General features: G+C 37.5%; 1 protein-coding gene across 1 annotated transcript in view; it reads left to right on the plus strand.

Moving 5' to 3' along the window:
* LOC118008845 (probable ubiquitin carboxyl-terminal hydrolase FAF-X) overlaps nucleotides 1-20,054 on the plus strand; it is a 150,793-nt gene that overhangs the window by 79,409 nt on the left and 51,330 nt on the right. Inside the window, exons 7-11 of the mRNA XM_035002701.1 lie at nucleotides 10,704-10,898; nucleotides 11,079-11,357; nucleotides 14,396-14,521; nucleotides 15,522-15,647; nucleotides 16,109-16,278. Of these exons, the coding sequence (XP_034858592.1) occupies nucleotides 10,704-10,898; nucleotides 11,079-11,357; nucleotides 14,396-14,521; nucleotides 15,522-15,647; nucleotides 16,109-16,278 (896 nt within the window). The remainder of the gene's footprint in view (nucleotides 1-10,703; nucleotides 10,899-11,078; nucleotides 11,358-14,395; nucleotides 14,522-15,521; nucleotides 15,648-16,108; nucleotides 16,279-20,054) is intronic.

The raw sequence follows: 20,054 nt of genomic DNA on the forward strand, positions 1-20,054 counted from the left end.
CAATATAATTAAATATGTTATTTTAGTTTCAGGTATACAACACAGTGGCTCAACAGTTGTGTGAAAATATTTTCATTTCCTAGGTTGTTTACACTTGTTTATTCTAGATTTTAAAACTCTGCCCTTATATTCACTTAGTTTTCTATGGCATTGATTACTAAGTTTCTCACATTCCCTCTGGTAATTTCATAAAACAGTTTTCCACATGGTCCCATGTATCTTATTTTCTTGTTTTGTTTCTCTTTAGTTTTTTCTTTCATACAGATACCATTCTGCAACTTCTTTGTAATAGACTTTCTTTTGGTAAATCCTACTATGTTTCTTTGTGATGTTTCTTTCTTGGGTCAGTCCTCATTTTACTGAAGTACATCCTCCTAATAGAGGATACATAAAGGGAAGCACATTTTTTAAAAGATTATTCACTTGAATACAACTAAAATCTCACTCAGAGGAATATATATTTTTTGTTTTGTTCTTTTTTTTTACATGCAGTAGTTTCAGCATAGAGTTGAAGGTTGAATATTTTTTCCATTATAGTTCAATAGCAGTGTTGGCTGGTGGAAGATTGAGCTGTTTATATGTTAACTTTCTGTTTGGAAAGGTTGGGATTGTTTTGTTTTGTTTCCCCGTGAGTTCTGAAATCTTATGATGAAGTCCTTTGGGGGGAATATGGGTGTGTGTCTTTTGTTGATGAGGGCTCAGTGGACCTTATTGGTGAAAACGTTAATTTTTCCCTTTTTTCTTTCTTCATGGCCTTATTTGTGCTTTTAAAGGTTTTTTTGTTTGTGTGTGTGTGTGTTTTTGCTTTAGAATGTGCTGTTGTATATTTGTGTAGAATGTTGGTAAGTCTGTCTTACGTAAAATTTTGCCTTTCACACTATTATCGTTTTCCTTTTAAAAATTATTTTTTGGGGCTCCTGGGTGTCTCAGTCCAGTTAAGCATCTTTCTTCAGCTCAGGTCATGATCCCGGGGTCCTAGAATCAAGCCCTGTATTGGTCTTCCTGGGGGGAGGGAGTTTGCCTCTCCCTCTCCAGCTCCCCTTGCTTGTGTTCTCTCTATCAAATAAATAAAATCTTCAAAAAAAAAAAAGATGAGAGGAAAATCCTTTTAAAGATTTTCTTTATTTATTCATAAGAGAGAGGCAGAGGGAGAACCTGGCACCCCACTGAGTAGGGAGCCCGATGTGGGATTCGATCCCAGGACCCTGGGATCATGACCTGAGCTGAAGGCAGACGCTTACCCTTTCTGAGCCAGCCAGGCACCCAAGAGGAAAATCCTTTTAAAAAAAAATATTTGTGCATAACTCTTCAGTTGACTTTCTTTTAGTTTGTAACATTTTCATGATGTCTTTTTTCTGTTACTGCTTCATAGAGTTGTACTTTTATTTTTATGAACATTTTACAGTGTTTCTGCTATATGTTCTGCAAAACCTCATGTCCTGCAAAACCCTGTATTTGTTATTACTATTGAGCTAATTGCAAAATTCAGAAAAGTGGGTAGTACAATACAAACTGTATACAGTATATACAATATACATCTTCTTTATCCATTCATCTGTCCATGGACATCCGGGCTCTTTCCATAGTTTGGCTATTGTAGATATTGTTGCTATAAACATTGGGGTGCACATGCCCCTCTGGATCACTACATTTGTATCTTTGGGGTAAATTTCCAGCAGTGCAATTGCCGGGTCATAGGATAGCTCTATTTTCAACGTTTTGAGGAACCTCCATACTGTTTTCCAGAGTGGTTGCACCAGCTTGCATTCCCACCAACAGTGTAGGGGGGCTCCCCTTTCTCCACATCCTTGCCAACATCTTTTGTTTCCTGATTTGGTAATTGTAGCTGACTGGTGTGGGGTGGTATCTCATTGTGGTCTTGGTTTGTATTTCCCTGATGCCGAGTGATGTTGAGCACTTTTTCATGTGTCTGTTGGCCATTTGGATGTCTTCTTTGCAGAAATGTCTGTTCACATCTTCTGCCAATTTCTCAGTTGGATTATTTTTGGGGGGTGTTGAGTTTGATAAGTTCTTTATAGATTTTGGATACTAGTCCTTTATCTGATATGTCATTTGCAAATATCTTTTCCCATTCTGCCAGCTGTCTTTTGGTTTTGTTGACTGTTTCTTTCACTGTGCAAAAGCTTTTTGTTCCATTTCTTTGAAAAAAGTTGATGGTATTTTGATGGGGATTGCATTGAATGTGTAGATTGCTCTAGGTAGTATTGACATCTTCACAATATTTGTTCTTCCAGTCCATGAGCATGGAACGTTTTTCCATTTCTTTGCGTCTTCCTCAATTTCTTTCATGAGTATTTTATAGTTTTCTGAGTACAGATCCTTTGCCTCTTTGGTTAGATTTATTCCTAGGTATCTTTATGATTTTGAGTGCAATTGTAAATTGGATTGACTCCTTAATTTCTCTTTCTTCTTTCTTGTTGGTGTATAGAAATGCAACTGATTTCTGTGCATTGATTTTATAACCTTCCATTTTACTGAATTCCTGTATGAGTTCTAGCAGGGATGGAGTCTTTTGGGTTTTCCACATAGAGTATCGTATCATCTGCAAAAAGTGAGTTTGCCGTAATCAGATGTCTTTGATTTTGCTTTGTTGTCAGATTGCTGAGGCTAGGACTTCTAGTACTATGTTGAATAGCAGTGGTGATAGTGGACATGCCTGCCATGTTCCTGACCTTAGGGGGAAAGCTCTCAGTTTTTCCCTATTGACAATGATACTCACTATGGGTTTTTCATAGATGGCTTTTATGATATTGAGGTGTGTACCCTCTATTGCTACACTGTGAAGAGTTTTAATCAAGAAAGGTTGCTATACTTTGTCAAATGCCTTTTCTGCATCTCTTGAGAAGATCATATGGTTCTTGTTCTTTCTTATATTAGTGTAGTATATCACATTGATTGACTTGCAGGTGTTGAACCAATGTTGCAGCCCAGGAATAAATCCCACTTGGTGGGTGGTGAATAATCCTTTTAATATACTGTTGGATCTTATTGGCCAGTATTTTGGTGAGAATTTTTGCATCCCTGTTCATCAGGGATATTGGTCTGTAATTCTCCTTTTGGTGGGGTCTTTGGTTTTGGGATCAAGGTAATGCTGGCTTCATAAAATTGAGTTTGGAAGTTTTCCTTCCATTTCTATCTTTTGAAACAGCTTCAGAAGAAAAGATATTAATTCTTCTTTAAATGTTTGGCAGAAGCCATCCAGCCCTGGGCTCTTGTTTGTTGGGAGATTTTTGATTACTGCTTCAATTTCCTTGCCGGTTATGGGTCTGTTCAGGTTTTCTGTTTCTTCCTGTTTCAGTTTTGGTAGTTTATATGTCTCTAGGAATGCATCCATTTCTTCCAGATTGCCTAATTTGTTGGCATATAGTTGCTCATAATATGTTCTTACAATTGTTTGTATTTCTTTGGTGCTGGTTGTGATCTCTCCTCTTTCATTCATGATTTTATTTACTTGGGTCCTTTCTCTTTCCTTTTGGATTAAGTCTGGCCAGGGGTTTATCAGTCTTAATTCTTTCAAAGAACCAGCTCCTAGTTTCGTTGACCTGTTTTACTGTTCTTTTGGTTTCTATTTCATTGATTTCTGCTCTGATCTTTATTATTTCTGTTCTACTGAGGTTAGGCTTTATTTCCTGTTCTTTGTCCACCTCCTAGTTGTAGGGTTAGGTTGTGTATTTGAGACCTTTCTTGTTTCTTGAGAAAGGCTTACAGTGCTATATACTTTCTCTTAGGACCTCCTTTGCTGCATCCCAAATATTTTGAACAGTTGTGTTTTCATTTTCATTTGTTTCCATGAATTTTTTAAATTCGTCTTTAATTTACTGGTAGACCCATTCATTCTTTAGGAGGATGCTCTTTAGCCTCCATGTATTTGAGTTCTTTCCAACTTTCCTCTTGTGATTGAGTTCTAGTTTCAAAGCATTGTGATCTGAAAATATGCAGGGAATTATCCCAGTCTTTTGGTATCAGTTGAGACCTGATTTGTGACCCAGGATGATCTGTTCTGGAGAATGTTCCATGGGCACTAGAGAAGAATGTGTATTCCGTTGCTTTGGGATGGGATGTTCTGAATATATCTGTGAAGTCCCATCTGGCGCAACGTGTCATTTAAAACCTTTATTTCCTTGTTGATCTTTCGCTTAGATGATCTGTCCATTTCAGTGAGGGGGATGTTAAAGTCCCCTTCTATTATTATATTATTATCGATGTGTATCTTTGACTTTGTTATTAATTGGCTTATATAATTGGCTGCTCCCACATTAGGGGCATAGATATTTACAATTATTAGATCTTCTTGTTGGATAGACCCTTTAAGTATGATACAGTGTCCTTCCTCATCTCTTATTATAGTCTTTGGTTTAAAATCTAATTTGTCTGCTATAAGGATTGCCACCCCAGGTTTCTTTTGGTGTCCATTAGCATGGTAAATGGTTTTCCACCCCCTCACTTTCAATCTGGAGGTGTCTCTGGGTCTAAAATATCTGCAAGAGAGAGCATATCAATGGTCTTGTTTTTTTATCCCAGTCTGATACACTTTGTCTTTTAATTGGGGCATTTAGCCCATTTACATTCAGGGTAACTATTGAAAGATAGGAATTTATTGCCATTGTATTGCCTGTAAGGTGACTGTTACTGTATATTGTCTGTGTTCCTTTCTGATCTGTGTTGCTTTTAGGCTCTCTCTTTGCTTAGAGGACCCCTTTCAGTATTTCTTGTAGGGCTGGTTTCGTGTTTGCAAATTCCTTTAGTTTTTGTTTGTCCTGGAAGCTTTTTATCTCTCCTTCTATTTTCAATGGCAGCCTAGCTGGATATAGTATTCTTGGCTGCATATTTTTCTCATTTAGTGCTCTGAATATATCCTGCCAGTCCTTTCTGGCCTGCCAGGTCTTTGTGGATAGGTCTGTTGCCAATCTAATGTTTCTACCGTATAAGGGGTAGATAATCCTGCTTTCAGGATTTTCTCTTTGTCTCTGAGATTTTTAAGTTTTACTATTAGATATCGGTGTGTTGACCTATTTATATTGATTTTGAGAGGGGTTCTCTGTGCCTCCTGGGTTTTGATGCCTGTTTCCTTCCCCAAGTTAGGAAAGTTCTCCACTGTCATTTGCTCCAGTATACCTTCTGCCTCTCTCTCTCTCTTCTTCTTCTGGGATCCCAATTATTCTAATGTTGTTTCATCTTATGGTATCATTTATCTCTTTAATTCTCCCCTCATGATCCAGTAGTTGTTTATCTCTCTTTTTCTCAACTTCATTATTCTCCATCATTTGGTCTCCTCTATCACTAATTCTCTCTTCTACCTCATTCACCCTGCAATTAGAGCCTCCATTTTTTATTGCACCTCATTAATAGCCTTTTTGATTTCTACTTGGTTAGATTTTATTTCTCTAGAAAAGGATTCTCTGGTATCTTCTATGCTTTTTCAAGCCCAGCTAGTATCTTTATAATTGTCATGCTGAACTCGAGTTCCAGCATCTTACTAATGTCCGTGTTGATTAGGTCCCTGGCAGTGAGTACTGCCTGTTGTTCTTTTTTTTGAGGTGAGTTTTTCCATTTTGTCTTTTTGTCCAGAGAACAATAGGTGAAGAGGAGAACAAAATGGTAAAAGGGTAACAGTGACCCCAAAGAAATATACACTAAACAAATCAGAAGAGACACGAAACGGGGGGTGTGGGTGTGGGGTGATGATCAGGCTGGATCCTGCCACACTAGATTTTGGGTTTATTTTGGTCTGTATATGTATGTATGTGTGTATATGTATTTTGTGTGTATATGTATATATACACACAAAAATAATGTTAAATACAGTGAAGGGTTGGAATATGACTGTAAAAATGAAAATTTAAAAATTTCAGAAAAGGCATTAATAAGTTGGTTGAAAAAGGAAAAAGAATAATTCAAAAAAAGGGAAAAAATAAAAATGAAGAAAATTAAAGCTGAAAGACTAAAGAATCAAATGGTCAAAAAGCCTTGAATTTATGTGCTGTATTCCCTTAGTACTGCAGTTTTGCAGTTCTTGGTCTTGGCTAGATATTCTTACTGATCTTCTGGGGGAGGGGCCTTTTGCAGTGATTCTCAAGTGTCTTTGCCCAAAGCAGAATTGCACCACGCTTGCCAGGGTCCAGGCTCAGTAATATGCTTGGGTTTGCTGTGGTAGCTTTAGTTCTCTGAAAGCTTTCCACTCAGCGTTAAGAGGAGGAGAAAGAAAATGGCGGCCTCTCAATCTCTGGCCCCTGAGAAGCCTAGAGCTCAGGCCTCACTCCTCAGTGAGCCCTCACAGAAAAACAATCACTCCTGTCTCCCCATTCTCCGGCCGCATTCTGTGCTCACCTGGCCTGTGACTGAGCATTTCTATCTCTGGCACACAACCCCGTGTGGAGTCTCCAAACCCAGCAGATCCCTGCGGTGTGCTCCCACGCCGCTCATCCCAGGGGAGGAAGGGGAGTCTCCCCTTTTCTGCCACTTGTTTGGTCCCTGTTGGAAGAGCAGTGGCCTGACTGTGCTGCGGATCACAGTTTATGGCAACCCCGAGCTGAGAGCCCCCGCCTGGGCTCCGCCTCTGCAGCCGGCTTCCCCGCTCCGATACCTGGGAGCTCTGCCACACTGAGGTAGCCCCGGTCTTTCTGTGACCGCGAGGGTTCTGAGACCACACCGTTCCACGAGGGTTCCACCCCCTGCTCAGCCACTGGAGCAACGTCCCTCAGGGGAGCAGACTTCTAAAAGTTCCGATTTTGTGCTCCAAGGCTCTATCACTTGCCAGAAGCGGCCGACGGAGGTCCCTTTCCCCTGTGGTCTGTCTTCCCAAATATCACCTCGGATTCACTTCTCTGCACATCCTACCTTCCAGAAAGTGGTCGCTTTTCTGTTCAGAGAATTGCTGCTATTCTTTTCTTTCATCTCCTGTTGAGTTCGTAGGCGTTCAGAAAGGTTTGATACCTGTCTAGCTCAATTCCTGGGACCAGAGGAAATTTAGGTCTCCTACTCCTCCGCCATCTTGGTGAGCTTAAGTGTTTGGAAAAAAAATTTTTTTAATGCCCAGATAAAATTTTTGGCATTCGGGCCAAGAGGCATAATGAAGGATATTACATTGGAGCTTACGTAATGAGAGAGAAAACAAATTTCTACAAACTTTTTTTTTTTTAAGATTCTTATTTATCAGCAGCAGAGTCAAGGGGGCGGCAGGCAGAGGGAGAAACAAGCTTCCCACTGAGCAGGGAGCCCGATGTGGGGCTTGATGCCAGGGCCCTGAGTTCATAACCTGAGCTGAAAGCAGATGCTTAACCAACTGAACCACCTAGGCACCCCCCCAACACAAAAGCCTTTTATTAGCAAAATTCTAACTCTAAAAATAATAGAGTGCAATTTTTTAGAGTGTGAGAATAATGGAATTTTTGGTGGGGTGTATGATTTTATCTAAGTGGGCTCAGAGTTTGTTTCCTATCAAAATGTTGCAAGTAATTATTTTTTGTTGATCTATAAAACATAAATTTTATGTATTTTATCTTTGATGTGGTAGGTACTACTAGTTATCACTCCATGAACAGTGCATGAAAGGAATTTATAGAATTCTCTTCATACCTTTCTTAGTATCCTTTAGTATTTGACTTTCAGTATGTCAGTACATTGGAGATTAATCGCTTTGAAATTTAGGCTAAATGGAAGCTCCTCACTTGCACAGTTAAATGTATTTTAAAATATTGATACTTTCTTTACACATATCAACATTTGAAAAATGCTACAAATTTGTAGCAGATATGTTTTCCAGCTCTGACTCTAAAATTTTTTATATGGTTTATATAGAAATGCAGATCTCACCTTTTGTTTTAATATGATAGCAACGGGAAATGTATAGTCTTTGACATTACTTGTGAATTAAACAATGTTGGCATCTAAATGACTTCACTGCACTGTTTTTCATTTAAAGCACTGTTTTTGCCATATGATTATAGGTTAAATTTTTTAAGAAACAAGGGCAGAGACTGGATGAATTATATTTCCAATTTGGGTCTCCCAAATTGGGACTCATTTGGTCTTATAATATTGAGCCAACTGGTGATTACAGCTGCTCTCAATAAGAATCAGAATTGCAGTGCCTGGGTGGCTCAGTCGGTCAAACGTCTGCCTTTGGCTCAGGTCATGATCTCAGGGTCCTGGGATCAAGCCCCGCATCAGGCTCCCTGCTCAAGTGGAGAGCCTGCTTCTCCCTCTCCTTCTGCCACTCCCTCTGCTTGTGCTCTCTCACTCTCTCTGACAAATAAATAAAATCTTAAAAAAAAACCAGAGTTTAGCACCCTTATCCTTTCTGGTCCTCTTAAGATGCTTTTGAACAGTAACATCTTTCTTAATCAAAGTGTAGAGATCCTCAGGAAGATCAAGAGCAAGTCCTCTGGACTTAAGTTTTTATTGTCTGTTTACAAAATGTGCTTGTGCAACACTATGGTAGTCTCTCAGGATCACACCGATTTGTGACGCCCTTCTGGGCCAGTTTATACACCTGCTCCTTCACATCGTCAGACCTCAGTTTCAACTTTAGCCACCAAGAGCGTGCATGCTACCCATGATCAAAGGAAAAAGGAAAAGGAAAAAGCTATTGTTTTCTTTACCATTAAAAATAATCTTTTTTTTAATCTTTTTTGTCCTGTTATAAAACCCACTCTTTGTGTTGCAGTAATTTTAAAGCTACACAGAGTGATATAAAGAACTTCCAGGGGGCGGGGCACATGGGTGTCTCAGTCGGTTAAGCATCTGCCTTCGGCTCAGGTCATGATCCCAGGGTCCAGGGATCAAGCCCCGCATCGGGCTCCCTGCTCGGTGGGGAGCCTGCCTCTTCCTCTCCTACTGCTCCCCCTGCTTGTGCTCTCTCACTCTCTCTGTCAAACAGATAAATAAAATCTTAAAAAAAAACAAAACTCCCAGGGGCACCTGGGTGGCTCAGTCAGTTAAGTGACTGCCTTTGGCTCAGGTCATGATCTCAGGGTTCTGGGATCCAGCCCCACGTCAGGATCTCTGCTCCACAGAGAACCTGCTTCTCTCTTCCCACTGCTCTGAGAACCTGCTTCTCTCTTCCCACTGCTCTTGCTCACTCTCTTGCCATCTCTCTCAAATAAATAAAATCTTGAAAAAAAAAACTTCCAAATACTCTTCCATATTCAGTAATGGTTAACATTTTGGCACATTTGCTGTATCATTTTTTAATTTTCCTAACTTCCTGAGAAAAAGTTACAGACACCTAGACTGTACCTTTTTACCTAAACATCTCAGTGTGTATTTCCTAAGCACAAGAACATTGTCTTACATAACCTCCTCTTTCCAGACACTGGCAACCACATTCTGTTTTGTTTCTTTTGAGTTTGACTTCTCTAGATAATCCCATATAAGTCTTTGGGACTTGTCTTTATATGACTGGCTTATTTCACTTAGCGTAAGGATATGTTCATCCATGTTGTAGCGTTGTCAGAATTGAATGTCTTTTTAAGGTTGAATGTATATTTTACTGTATGTATATCACAGTTTTGTTCCATTCAGCTGCTAGTAGACACTTAGGTTCTGTCCACTGTTAGGAATAATGCTGTTGTGAACATTTGTGTACTAGTTTTTTACGGTTTTTTGGATATATACTGGGGAGAAAATTTGCTAGATGATTTAGTAACTTCATGTTTAACATGTTGGGGAACTGCCAAACTGTTTTCCACAATGGTGGCACCATTCCTAGTCCCACAAGTAAAGTATAAGGGACCCAGTTTTTCCACGTTTCACTGATACCTATTAATGTTTTTCAATTTGTCATACTAGTTGTGGTAAAGGATCATCTTACTGAGGTTTTCATTTGCATTTCCTTAATGACTAACGGTGTTAAGTGTTTCTTCATGGGCTTACCAGCCATTGTGTATCTTTAGAGAAATGTCTGTTATAGCCTTTGCTTACTTTTGAAGTGGTTTTTTTAATTGAATTTTAAATGTTATAGTACAGTCATATAAAAGTCCTTTATCAGATACACAACTTAGAAATATTCCTTCCCATTTTGTGCATTTTCTTTTTATTTTATAAGGAGTTTACTTTTATGCACACAAGATTAATTTTGATATAGTCCAGTTAATCTGTTTTTCCTCTTGTCACTTGTGCTTTTAGCATCATATGGAAGAAATTTTTCTGTAATCTGAAATCATGACGATTTACTGCTATATTTTCTTTTGAGAAGGGATTATCTTTTTAGTTTTAGCTCTTCAATTTTTTGTAAATCTCACATCTTTATACAAAAGGAAAATGCAAAGCTTTTTTACTGTTAGGTATACATTAGGAAAGTTGTTTCTTTTAAATGGCACCTCAGTTTTCTCTTAAAAAGCAAGAACAAATGGTTCATCATATGGGGCAAGTAATTGAGAACTTGGTGGCAGGAGCTTGTGTTGTTTATGTTTTAGGAAGAACTTACTCCTCAGTGTTGTGCGGTTGGGGGGGGGGTTGTTTGTTTTTTGTGGGTTTTTCCTGTCTCCAGTGGGTGAAGGAGGAATAGTTGATTTGAGATCTCTGGATAGGAAACTGTTCCCTTCGTGTTTTGGGTTGACTGTTAAAGAACCGTGGTTGATCATTAACTAGTCCAGGTCTGGTTATATTTTAACAGTTAATCTTAGAACTTAGCTTAACTGATATTTATGATGATGATTTCTAATGAAGATAATACTCTTTAGTATATTAAATGTGAAATATTAACATATGAATTACTTTTTACTTTGATCTGTGTTTTCTTTGCAGATAGCACAACAGTAGAAAAATTAAGAGCTATTTGTCTGGATCATGCAAAACTTGGAGAAAATAACCTTGGACCATCTCTTGAATCACTTTTCTTTGGTCCTTCTGCCTCCCGAGTGCTATACCTAACAGAGGTTCATTTTAGTCTTTTTCAAAGTTAATTTTTACATCATATGGTAATACAAAGAATATGCATAAGAATATAATCTTGTGAAATATTTAAGAATTTTTTAGTATTGATGATAAGGGAAATAGAAGTTATAAATTATTTTTTAACATCTTTTATTACAGCCCCCTTCTCTTTTTTTTTCCAGGTCGCTTATGCCTTGTTAATGCCTGCTAGTGCACCTTTGGCAGATGATTCCTCTGACTTTCAATTTCACTTCTTAAAAAGTGGTGGCTTACCTCTGGTACTGAGTATGTTAACAAGAAATAACTTCCTGCCAAATACAGATACAGAAACTCGAAGGGGTGCTTACTTCAATGGTCTTAAGATAGCCAAACTCTTGTTAACTGCCATAGGCTATGGCCATGTTCGAGCTGTAGCAGAAGCTTGTCAGCCAGTTGTAGAAGGTGCAGATCCCATAACACCGGTAATAAAATTTTTTAAATTGTTAATAAGGTTTATGGTTGACATTTAATTTTTAAAGTTTAAATTGCTTAGTGATTCTTAAGTAGAGAATATAAGTTTGGTTCCATCTATTAAGTTATATTTGTGTTGAAATGTAAATACTTCCTAGTGATTACAGTAATCTCATAGAACACCTTGTTACCCTTAAGTCTTTTGAGTTTCAGTTGTTTAAGTCTGAAAAACTCACCTGAACCTTTTATTAACTGATACTTGAAAGATGTATAAAGACAGGTGGTTATAAAAGGAAAAGATTTAATTGGTGTATTTCCCATCTCTTCTCCGACTGTGAAAAACATAACCACCATAAGTGACAAAAACTCTTCTCTGCCATGGTATCATCCTGATGAACATCGCTGAATGTTCTCAGGATACACTGAGATTTGATCCAAGGGTTGAATGTGTCATTCACTTCACACTAAATTTTAGTTCATTTATTAGTTTTATTAAATTACTCACTGAAGGGCGCCTGGGTGGCTCAGTTGGTTAAGCGACTGCCTTCAGCTCAGGTCATGATCCTGGAGTCCCAGGATTGAGTCCCGCATCGGGCTCCCTGCTCGGCAGGGAGTCTGCTTCTCCCTCTGACCCTCCTCCCTCTCATGCTCTCTGTCTCTCATTCTCTCTCTCAAATAAATAAATAAAATCTTTAAAAATAAATAAATAAATAAATTACTCACTGAAGATAAAATGCTTTAAGGATATAGATTGTTTTAGAAATAGATTGGTTTTTCATCACAGAAATTTCAATAATAACTAGATATTTGATACTTAGAATTTGGGGTGGGATAATAGTATTGTGGGTTTTGTTTCAAAGAAGACTCATATTCTGAGTTATTTTAAATAAAATATAATGTCTGAGATTTTTCTCTAATGTAATTCTGGGGAGGTATGGTCAGACTGAGTGAGTTGAAGATTCCGTGAAAAAATCTGATGTTTTGTTGATAATTATAGATGCTAGATAATGGGTTCTTTAGGGTAATTTTATTCTTCTCTCTACATTTTTTTCCTTCTTCCTCTTTTATATAATTTTTCAATTTGCTATTAATAAAAAGGTTAAAAGAATAATGTGGTTTTGTACAGCAAATTTTAAGATTTTTTTATTTGAGAGAGAGCAAGAATGAGAGAGAGAGCACAAGCTGGGGGAGTGGCAGAGGGAGAGGGAAAGCAGACTCCTGCTGAGCAGGGAGCCCGATGTGTGGGGCTCAATCCCAGGATTCCAGGATCATGACCTGAGCTGAAGGCAGACGGTTACCAACTGAGCCACCCAGGAATCCCTGCAAATTTTATTTTTTATTTTTTATTTTAAAGGTTTTATTTATTTATTCATGAGAGAATGAGAGAGAGAGGCAGAGGGAGAAGCACACTCCCCACGGAGCAGGGAGCACGATGTGGGACTCAATCCCAGGACCCTGGGATCAGGACCTGAGCTGAAGGCAGAAGCTTAACCAATGAGCCACCCAGGCACCCCCCACAAATTTTAAAAAGAAAATTACAATGCTCTATTTTCTTTTTTTTTTTTTTTTAAGATTTTATTTATTTGAGAGAGAGAGAGAGAACACATGAGAGGGGGGAGGGTCAGAGGAAGAAGCAGACTCCCCGCTGAGCAGGGAGCCCGATACAGGACTCAGTCCAGGGACTCCAGGATCATGACCTGAGCCGAAGGCAGTCGCACAACCAACTGAGCCACCCAGGCGCCCACAATGCTCTATTTTCACTCCCAAGTTTAATGTTTTATATTGTGGGTATGCATGTTTAATGGTCAAATATGCTGTATCATTTAATCATCAATATTAGACATATTGGGTGGATTACTCTTACTCCCTATTTTGTGTGTGAAAATTCAGATCTAAAGAGATGACTATTTTGGTTTCAATAGTGAAATGACCTGAAAGTTCAACTCGTGAAGAGGCAGGCTGTCTCTAAAACTATACTTTCAACTACATCTGGTTTTTTGTTTGAAATTTCGTATTAATGGCACCAGCAAATTAGACCTCCAAGCGTTTATTGAAGAATTTAAGTAATTAATATTGTATATACATATAAAATAATACATTAAGTAAAAATGTAAACTAATCTGATTGGAGGTTAGAAAACTAGAAGTATTTTATCTAGTCATTCTGCTTTGGCCACCTTTGTGTCTATAGGAACAACTTCACAAAACCTTGAATTTCTTAAAATACCACTTTTTAAAAATATGTACTTAGATTTTTTTGAGAGAGACAGAGAAAGAGAGAGCAAGCAGGGGTAGGGGAGAGGCAATGGGAGAGGGAGAGAGAATCTCTGGCAGACTCCATTCCTAGCACAGAACCCAGTGAGGGGCTTTACCTTAAAATCCTGAGATCATGAATTGAGCAAAAATCATTTAACCGACCACACCAACCAGGAGCCCCTAAATATATTTCTCAGTAAAACTTTACTGTGAAAGAAAAGTAGAATGGGATGATGAAGGTATAGAAATTTTAGCATGTTGGGGCGAAAACATTAGAACACACATAGCAAAAGTACCCTTGAGTAGGAACATCTTAAAGACTGAAAGGAAAAGAATTGAGTTATAAATTTAAAGATTAGAGGAGGAGAAATTGAAGGTGTATTTATCTGGTACCCTCACTTTTTTCATGATATAGTGACAGGTATAGCCAGGAGGGCTGGGGAAAGAATTGATCTGGTAACATGTAAAGCATTGCTCAAAGCTGTGTCATATATCTTCTGCAATTGGAAGTGAACTCAGTTGTAGAAACAATATTAAATTTATCTGAAAGTGGAGTTTGCAGTAGAGTATTGTCACTCCAGAAGGTAACTAAGAGAAGTCTACAGTGTTGGTGATCTGAAATGCTTTTTCTCCATATCACCATAAATTGTAGAGTGGGTACGTGGAAGGATGACATTCTAAGAGAGTGTTGATGGATGAGGAACAGAGGGTCAGGCTTTTATAGTGTACAAATACTTGAAAATGTGCTTATGTATAAGATTTTTACTCCCAATTAAAAATGTTAACTTTTACAGATTAATCAAGTTACTCATGATCAAGCAGTGGTGCTACAAAATGCCCTTCAGATTATTCCTAATCCATCATCTGAGTGCATGCTTAGAAATGTATCCATACGTCTTGCCCAGCAAATATCTGATGAGGTTAGTATAAAACTGAAAGCTCGGAGCCTGGGGTGGTTTATTTTTTATTATTCTTGATATTGTATCTGCTTACTTATAATTAAATGAAGATTATCACAATCTAGGGCTAAGTATTCTAGACCATAATTTTATTTTATTTTATTTTATTTTATTTCTGCTTAAGTTTCATAAAATTCTACTTATTAAAGTTATCTATTAATATTCATACTTTAGAAAGTATGTTTTAAACAGGCTGTTTGAGATATCATTTATATTGCATGAACTAGGTCGAAATAAAGCATGTGGTGAGTTTAAAGTAACGGTACAGTCAAGAAAACAACATTTTCATCAACCCCGGAAGTTTTCTGCTCCTGGCTCTAAGCAACCATTGCTCTGCTTTTTGTCATTATAGAGTAGTTCTCTGTTTCTTAAATTTTGCACAAATGTGATCATATTGTGTACTCTTTTATGTCTAAATTATTCCAGTCAGCATGATTTTAAAATTTCAGTCATTTGTGTGTGGGGGGGGTTTATTCCATTTTGAGTGGTACTACATTTTATGGTCATCCTACATATTCTGTTCATAGACATTAGGATTATTTCTAGTTTTTTACTATTGGGAATAAAACTATTTATTTTGAAAATTCTCCAAATCACACGTGCTTTGGTCAGCTGATGTTTTTCTTACCTCTTAAACACATAGGAATTGAATGGCTGGGTGACTTGGTTTTCCTTCTGTTTTAAAATTAATAAAAATATCTATAGAGCCAGAATAGATCTTAACCTGACACATACTTAGGCTATAGCTGATAAGTGTGTTTTATTTCATCTGCATAAATTTTATGACTTAAGGTGAAGATTTAAAAAAATGGGACAAAAGCTACTTTAGATGTTAAAGACAGTGCGGAACATATTTGTGTTCTTAAAGCCATTTATACTACTATCAAAAAGAGAAATGTTTTGTTTTCTGATAACTTTACTTGATATTTTGTCAGCATTTTGAGTATTCATTTTCTTTCAGGCTTCAAGACACATGCCTGATACTTGTGTAATTAGAGCTATACAAAAAATCATCTGGGCATCAGGATGTGGGGCATTAGATTTGGTATTTAGCCCCAATGAAGAAATCACAAAAATTTATGAGATGGTAAGAATTATTACAAAACTATATTCCTTTTATATAAAAGTTAATTGTGTACTAAATTTTTATCATCTCTGCCATCTTTTAAAGACCAAGCCATTTGTATCTATTAGTTTTGGGGGGTTTTTTTGTGTTTTTTTTTAATCTTATTTTAGTTATCTGACAAAGAGAAAGAGTGCACATGCACACACACACACACAAACACACAAGCTGGGGAGGGGCAGACAGAGAGGGAGAAGCAGGCTCTCTGCTGAGGAGGGAGCCCACTGCAGGACTTAATCCCAGGACCCTGGGATCATGACCTGACCCAAAGGCAGACACCTAACCCGCTGAGCCACACAGGCGCCCCTATTAATTTAAAGTAAACTTACAGCTATAATTAAGATGACAATATATAATTTTATTTTGAAAATAAAACACTTAAGTGTATCTTAAAGAGTAATTTATTCTTGATTCTAACTTTACAGACCCCCAGTGCAAGCAGTGAGCCAGACATGGAGGATGAACAGGTTTGCTGTGAAGCATTGGAAGTGATGACATTATGTTTTGCTCTGATTCCAACAGCCTTGGATGCACTTAGTAAAGAAAAAGCCTGGCAGACATTTATCATCGACTTACTATTGCACTGTCCCAGCAAGTAAGTGGTTTGTTTTGTTTTGTTTTTTTAATCTAGAAGAAGGCTGGCCTTTTTCTTTTAAGCAGAAAGGAATTAGTTTTGATCGTAATTTATCTCAGAAGTCAAATAAGGAAATCTTTTCGTTGTCTACATAGTACTTTGATATTTAGGAATCTTGTATTTAACATGTTTCACTTAACCTAAGTGGACAGTTCAGTGGCCTTAAGAACTTTTATTAAAAATGTCATGCAGTCATCACCACTATCTCCTAAATTTTTCATTATCCAAACAAATTTTTTTAAGTCATAATTCCCATTTTCCAAACCTTTCATCCCTTGGTTTACCTCTGATTTATATACTACCTCTGTGAACTTGCCTATTAGAAGAACCTAACGTAAAAGGAATACACAGTATTAGTCCTATTGTGTTTGGATTGTTTCATATAGCATAATGTCCTCAAAGTTCATCCATGTTGTAGCATATTGCAGAATTTCCTTCCTTTTTAAAGCTGAATGATCCATTGTCTGTATATGCCATGTTTTTGCTTATAAAGGTCATCTGTTGATGGATACTTGAGTTGTTTCCACTCTTGGGTATTCTAAATGCTGCTGCTGTGATGATTGCTGTGAACCTAAATACCTATTTGAGTACCCATTCTCAGTTCTTTTGAGAATGTGCCTTGGAAATAGATATTACTTGGTAATTCTATGTTAAACTTTTTGAGGGTCCACAAAAATGAAGTGACTCACTGTATTATATTGCCACAAGCCATGTATAGAGATTCCTGTTTCTCCATATCCTCTCCCAGGCTTGTTATTTTTTAACTTTCTTTAAAATAGTAGCCCTCCCAGTGGGTTATTACATAACATTTTATGATGGTTTTGATTTTTATTTCTGAATATGGTGTTGAGCATTTTTTCATGTGCTATTAAGTCTAGTGTGGAGAAATGTCTTTTTAAATCCATTTTTAGGGGTGCCTGGATGGCTCGGTTGAGCGTCTGCCTTCAGCTTAGGTCCCAGGGTCGTGGGATCAAGCCCATCATCAGGCTCCCTGCTCAGCTGGGAGTCTGCTTCTCCGTCCCCCTCCCTCCATCCCTCTCTGCGTGCTCGCTCTCTCTCAAATGAATAAATAAAATCTTTGAAATAAGTAAATCCATTCTGAAACTGAATTGTTTATATGAATTTTAGGATAGGTTTTCCCCATTTTGGCAGTAAACACCATTGGAATTTTGAAAGACATTACATTAAATCTGTTGATTCATTTGGTAGTATTGACATCTTAATATGAAGTTTTTCAGTGCATCAACATGTTATCTTTTATTTAGGTTTTCCATTTCTTTCAACACAGTTGCTCCTTTTTAGTTATGTTTGTTTATTCGTGAGTATTTGTCCTTTTTGCTGCTATTGTAGGTAGCTGCTGTTTTTTTCCTAAATTTCTTAATTGTTTTGAATTGTTCATTGATACTATGTAGAAATATAAGTAATTTTTGTGTATTGATTTTATACTTACAGTTTTGCTGAATTCAGTTTCTTTATGAATTCTTCAGAATTTTATTAGTATATCATGTCTTTTACAAATATAGTTCTACTTCCATCTCCCCAGTTTTTATGTTTCATTTGCCTTTGCTTTGCTTTATGCTTTTCTATATTGAATAGAAGAAGTGGTATCAGACATCCTTGTCTTGTTCCTGATACAGAAAGCTTTTAGTCTTTTATCATCGAGTATGATATTAAGTCAAAGCTTTTCATATAGGATCTTTATCCTGTTGAGATTTTCTTCTTATTCTTTCCTCATTAAATGTTTTTATCATGAAAAGGGTAAGTTTTTTTCTGAATCAATTGAGATGAGCGCAGAGCTTTTTCCTTCATCATATTTATGTGATGTGTAAAAAGTTGTTTTTTTTTTAAGATTTTATGTATTTATTTGTCAGAGACGGATAGAGAGCAGAAGCAGCAGCAGAAGCAGAGGGAGAAGCAGGCTCCCCGCTGAGCCAGGACCCCAATATGGGGCTCAATCCCAGGACCCTGGGATCATGACCTGAGGCTGAAGGCAGCCGCTCAACCAACTGAGCCACCCAGGTGCCTTGCCTTCAAAAATAGTTTTATTAATATAAAAATAGATTTATTAAAATAAAATATACTGATTTATATGTTGAAACTCTTGCATTATTAGGATAAATCTCATTTGGTCATTGGGTATAATATTTTTAATATAAATTTGGTGGTTAATATTTTGAGGAATTTTAATATTTTTATTATGGTAAAAAATACATAACATTTTTACCCACTTTAAATTGATAGTTTTATATTAAATATATTTTATATGATTTCAAGAAGCTGTAGAATTGTTTCATCTTGCAGAAGTGAAACAGTATATTCACTAAACGCTAATTTACCCACCCACAGCATCACCAGTATTTCCCTTTGGCACACACTTTTTTACTCTGTTTCTATGATTTTGGATACTTTAGATTCTTTGTATGATTGGAATCATACAGTATTTTGTCTTTATGTCACTGGGTTAGTTGCTTAGCATGATGTTCTGGAGGTTTTTCCATATTGTAGCATGTGACAGGATTTCCCCCCTTTTTAAGGCTACATAAAATTCCTCTCTATATATTATCACATATTCTTTATTCATTCATGTGTTGATAGACATTTGTGTTGCTTCCATCTCTTGGCTATTGTGAACAATTCTTTGATGAACGTGGATGTGCAGACATCTCTTCAAGAGTGTACTTTGAGGGGCGCCTGGGTGGCTCAGTTGGTTAAGCGACTGCCTTCGGCTCAGGTCATGATCCTGGAGTCCCGGGATCGAGTCCCACATCGGGCTCCCTGCTCGGCGGGGGGTCTGCTTCCCCCTCTGCCCTCTTCCCTCTCGTGCTCTCTGTCTCTCATTCTCTCTCTCTCAAATAAATAAATAAATAATCTTTAAAAAAAAAAGTGTACTTTGAATTCTTTTACATATATACCCTTTAGTGGGATTGCTGGGTCATAGTTAATTCTATTTTTAGTATTTTGAGGAATCTCAGTACTCTTTTTCATAGTCACTGCACCATTTTACATTCCCCCCAACAATGCACAAGGGTTCCAATTTGTCTACATTTTTGATGGCACCTGTTGTTTTGATAGTAGTCATCCTAGTGGGTGCAAACTGACATCTCATTGTGTTTTGATTTGCATTTCACTTATGAGCTCCTTTTCATATGTTTGTTGGCCCTTCTGAGAATATTTGTATTTCTATTCTTAAGGGGTTATTGGTCTTTTTTATTATATAATATCTTTGACTTTGTTGTCATCATGATTTGGCATTATGGAATAAATTTCTGCAGTTTCTCCCTTTAAATTGTTAACAAGAAATGACTGATTTGTTTTCATTCTTCTTTAGTAGTATTCACCAGTGAACCTTTTTCTGCTGGTAGGCTTTGTTTTCTTTTCCTTTTTTTTCTTTTTCTTTTTTTATCTTTAGTAGGCCTCCTCCCACCCCCCCATGTAGGGCTTGAACTCATGACCCACACATCAAGAGTCACATGCTCCACTGACTGAGCCAGCCAGGAGCCTCACTTTTTTTTTTTTTTTTTTTTAAGGTTGTATTTATTTATTTGATAGAGAGCACAAGTAGGCAGAGAGACAGGCAGAGGGAGAGGGAGAAGCAGGCTCTCCGCTGAGCAAGGAGCCCGATGCAGGGCTCGATCATGACCTGAGCCGAAGGCAGCTGCTTAACCGACAGCCATCCAGGCGCCCCTGGGGGATGGTTTTTGATAACTGTTGCAATTCCCTTCCTTGTTACAAATCTC

The sequence above is a fragment of the Mirounga leonina genome, unplaced genomic scaffold, assembly GCF_011800145.1.
Source record: "Mirounga leonina isolate KUSES-001 unplaced genomic scaffold, KU_Mleo_1.0 Mir_101046, whole genome shotgun sequence".
Classification (NCBI taxonomy): domain Eukaryota; kingdom Metazoa; phylum Chordata; class Mammalia; order Carnivora; family Phocidae; genus Mirounga; species Mirounga leonina.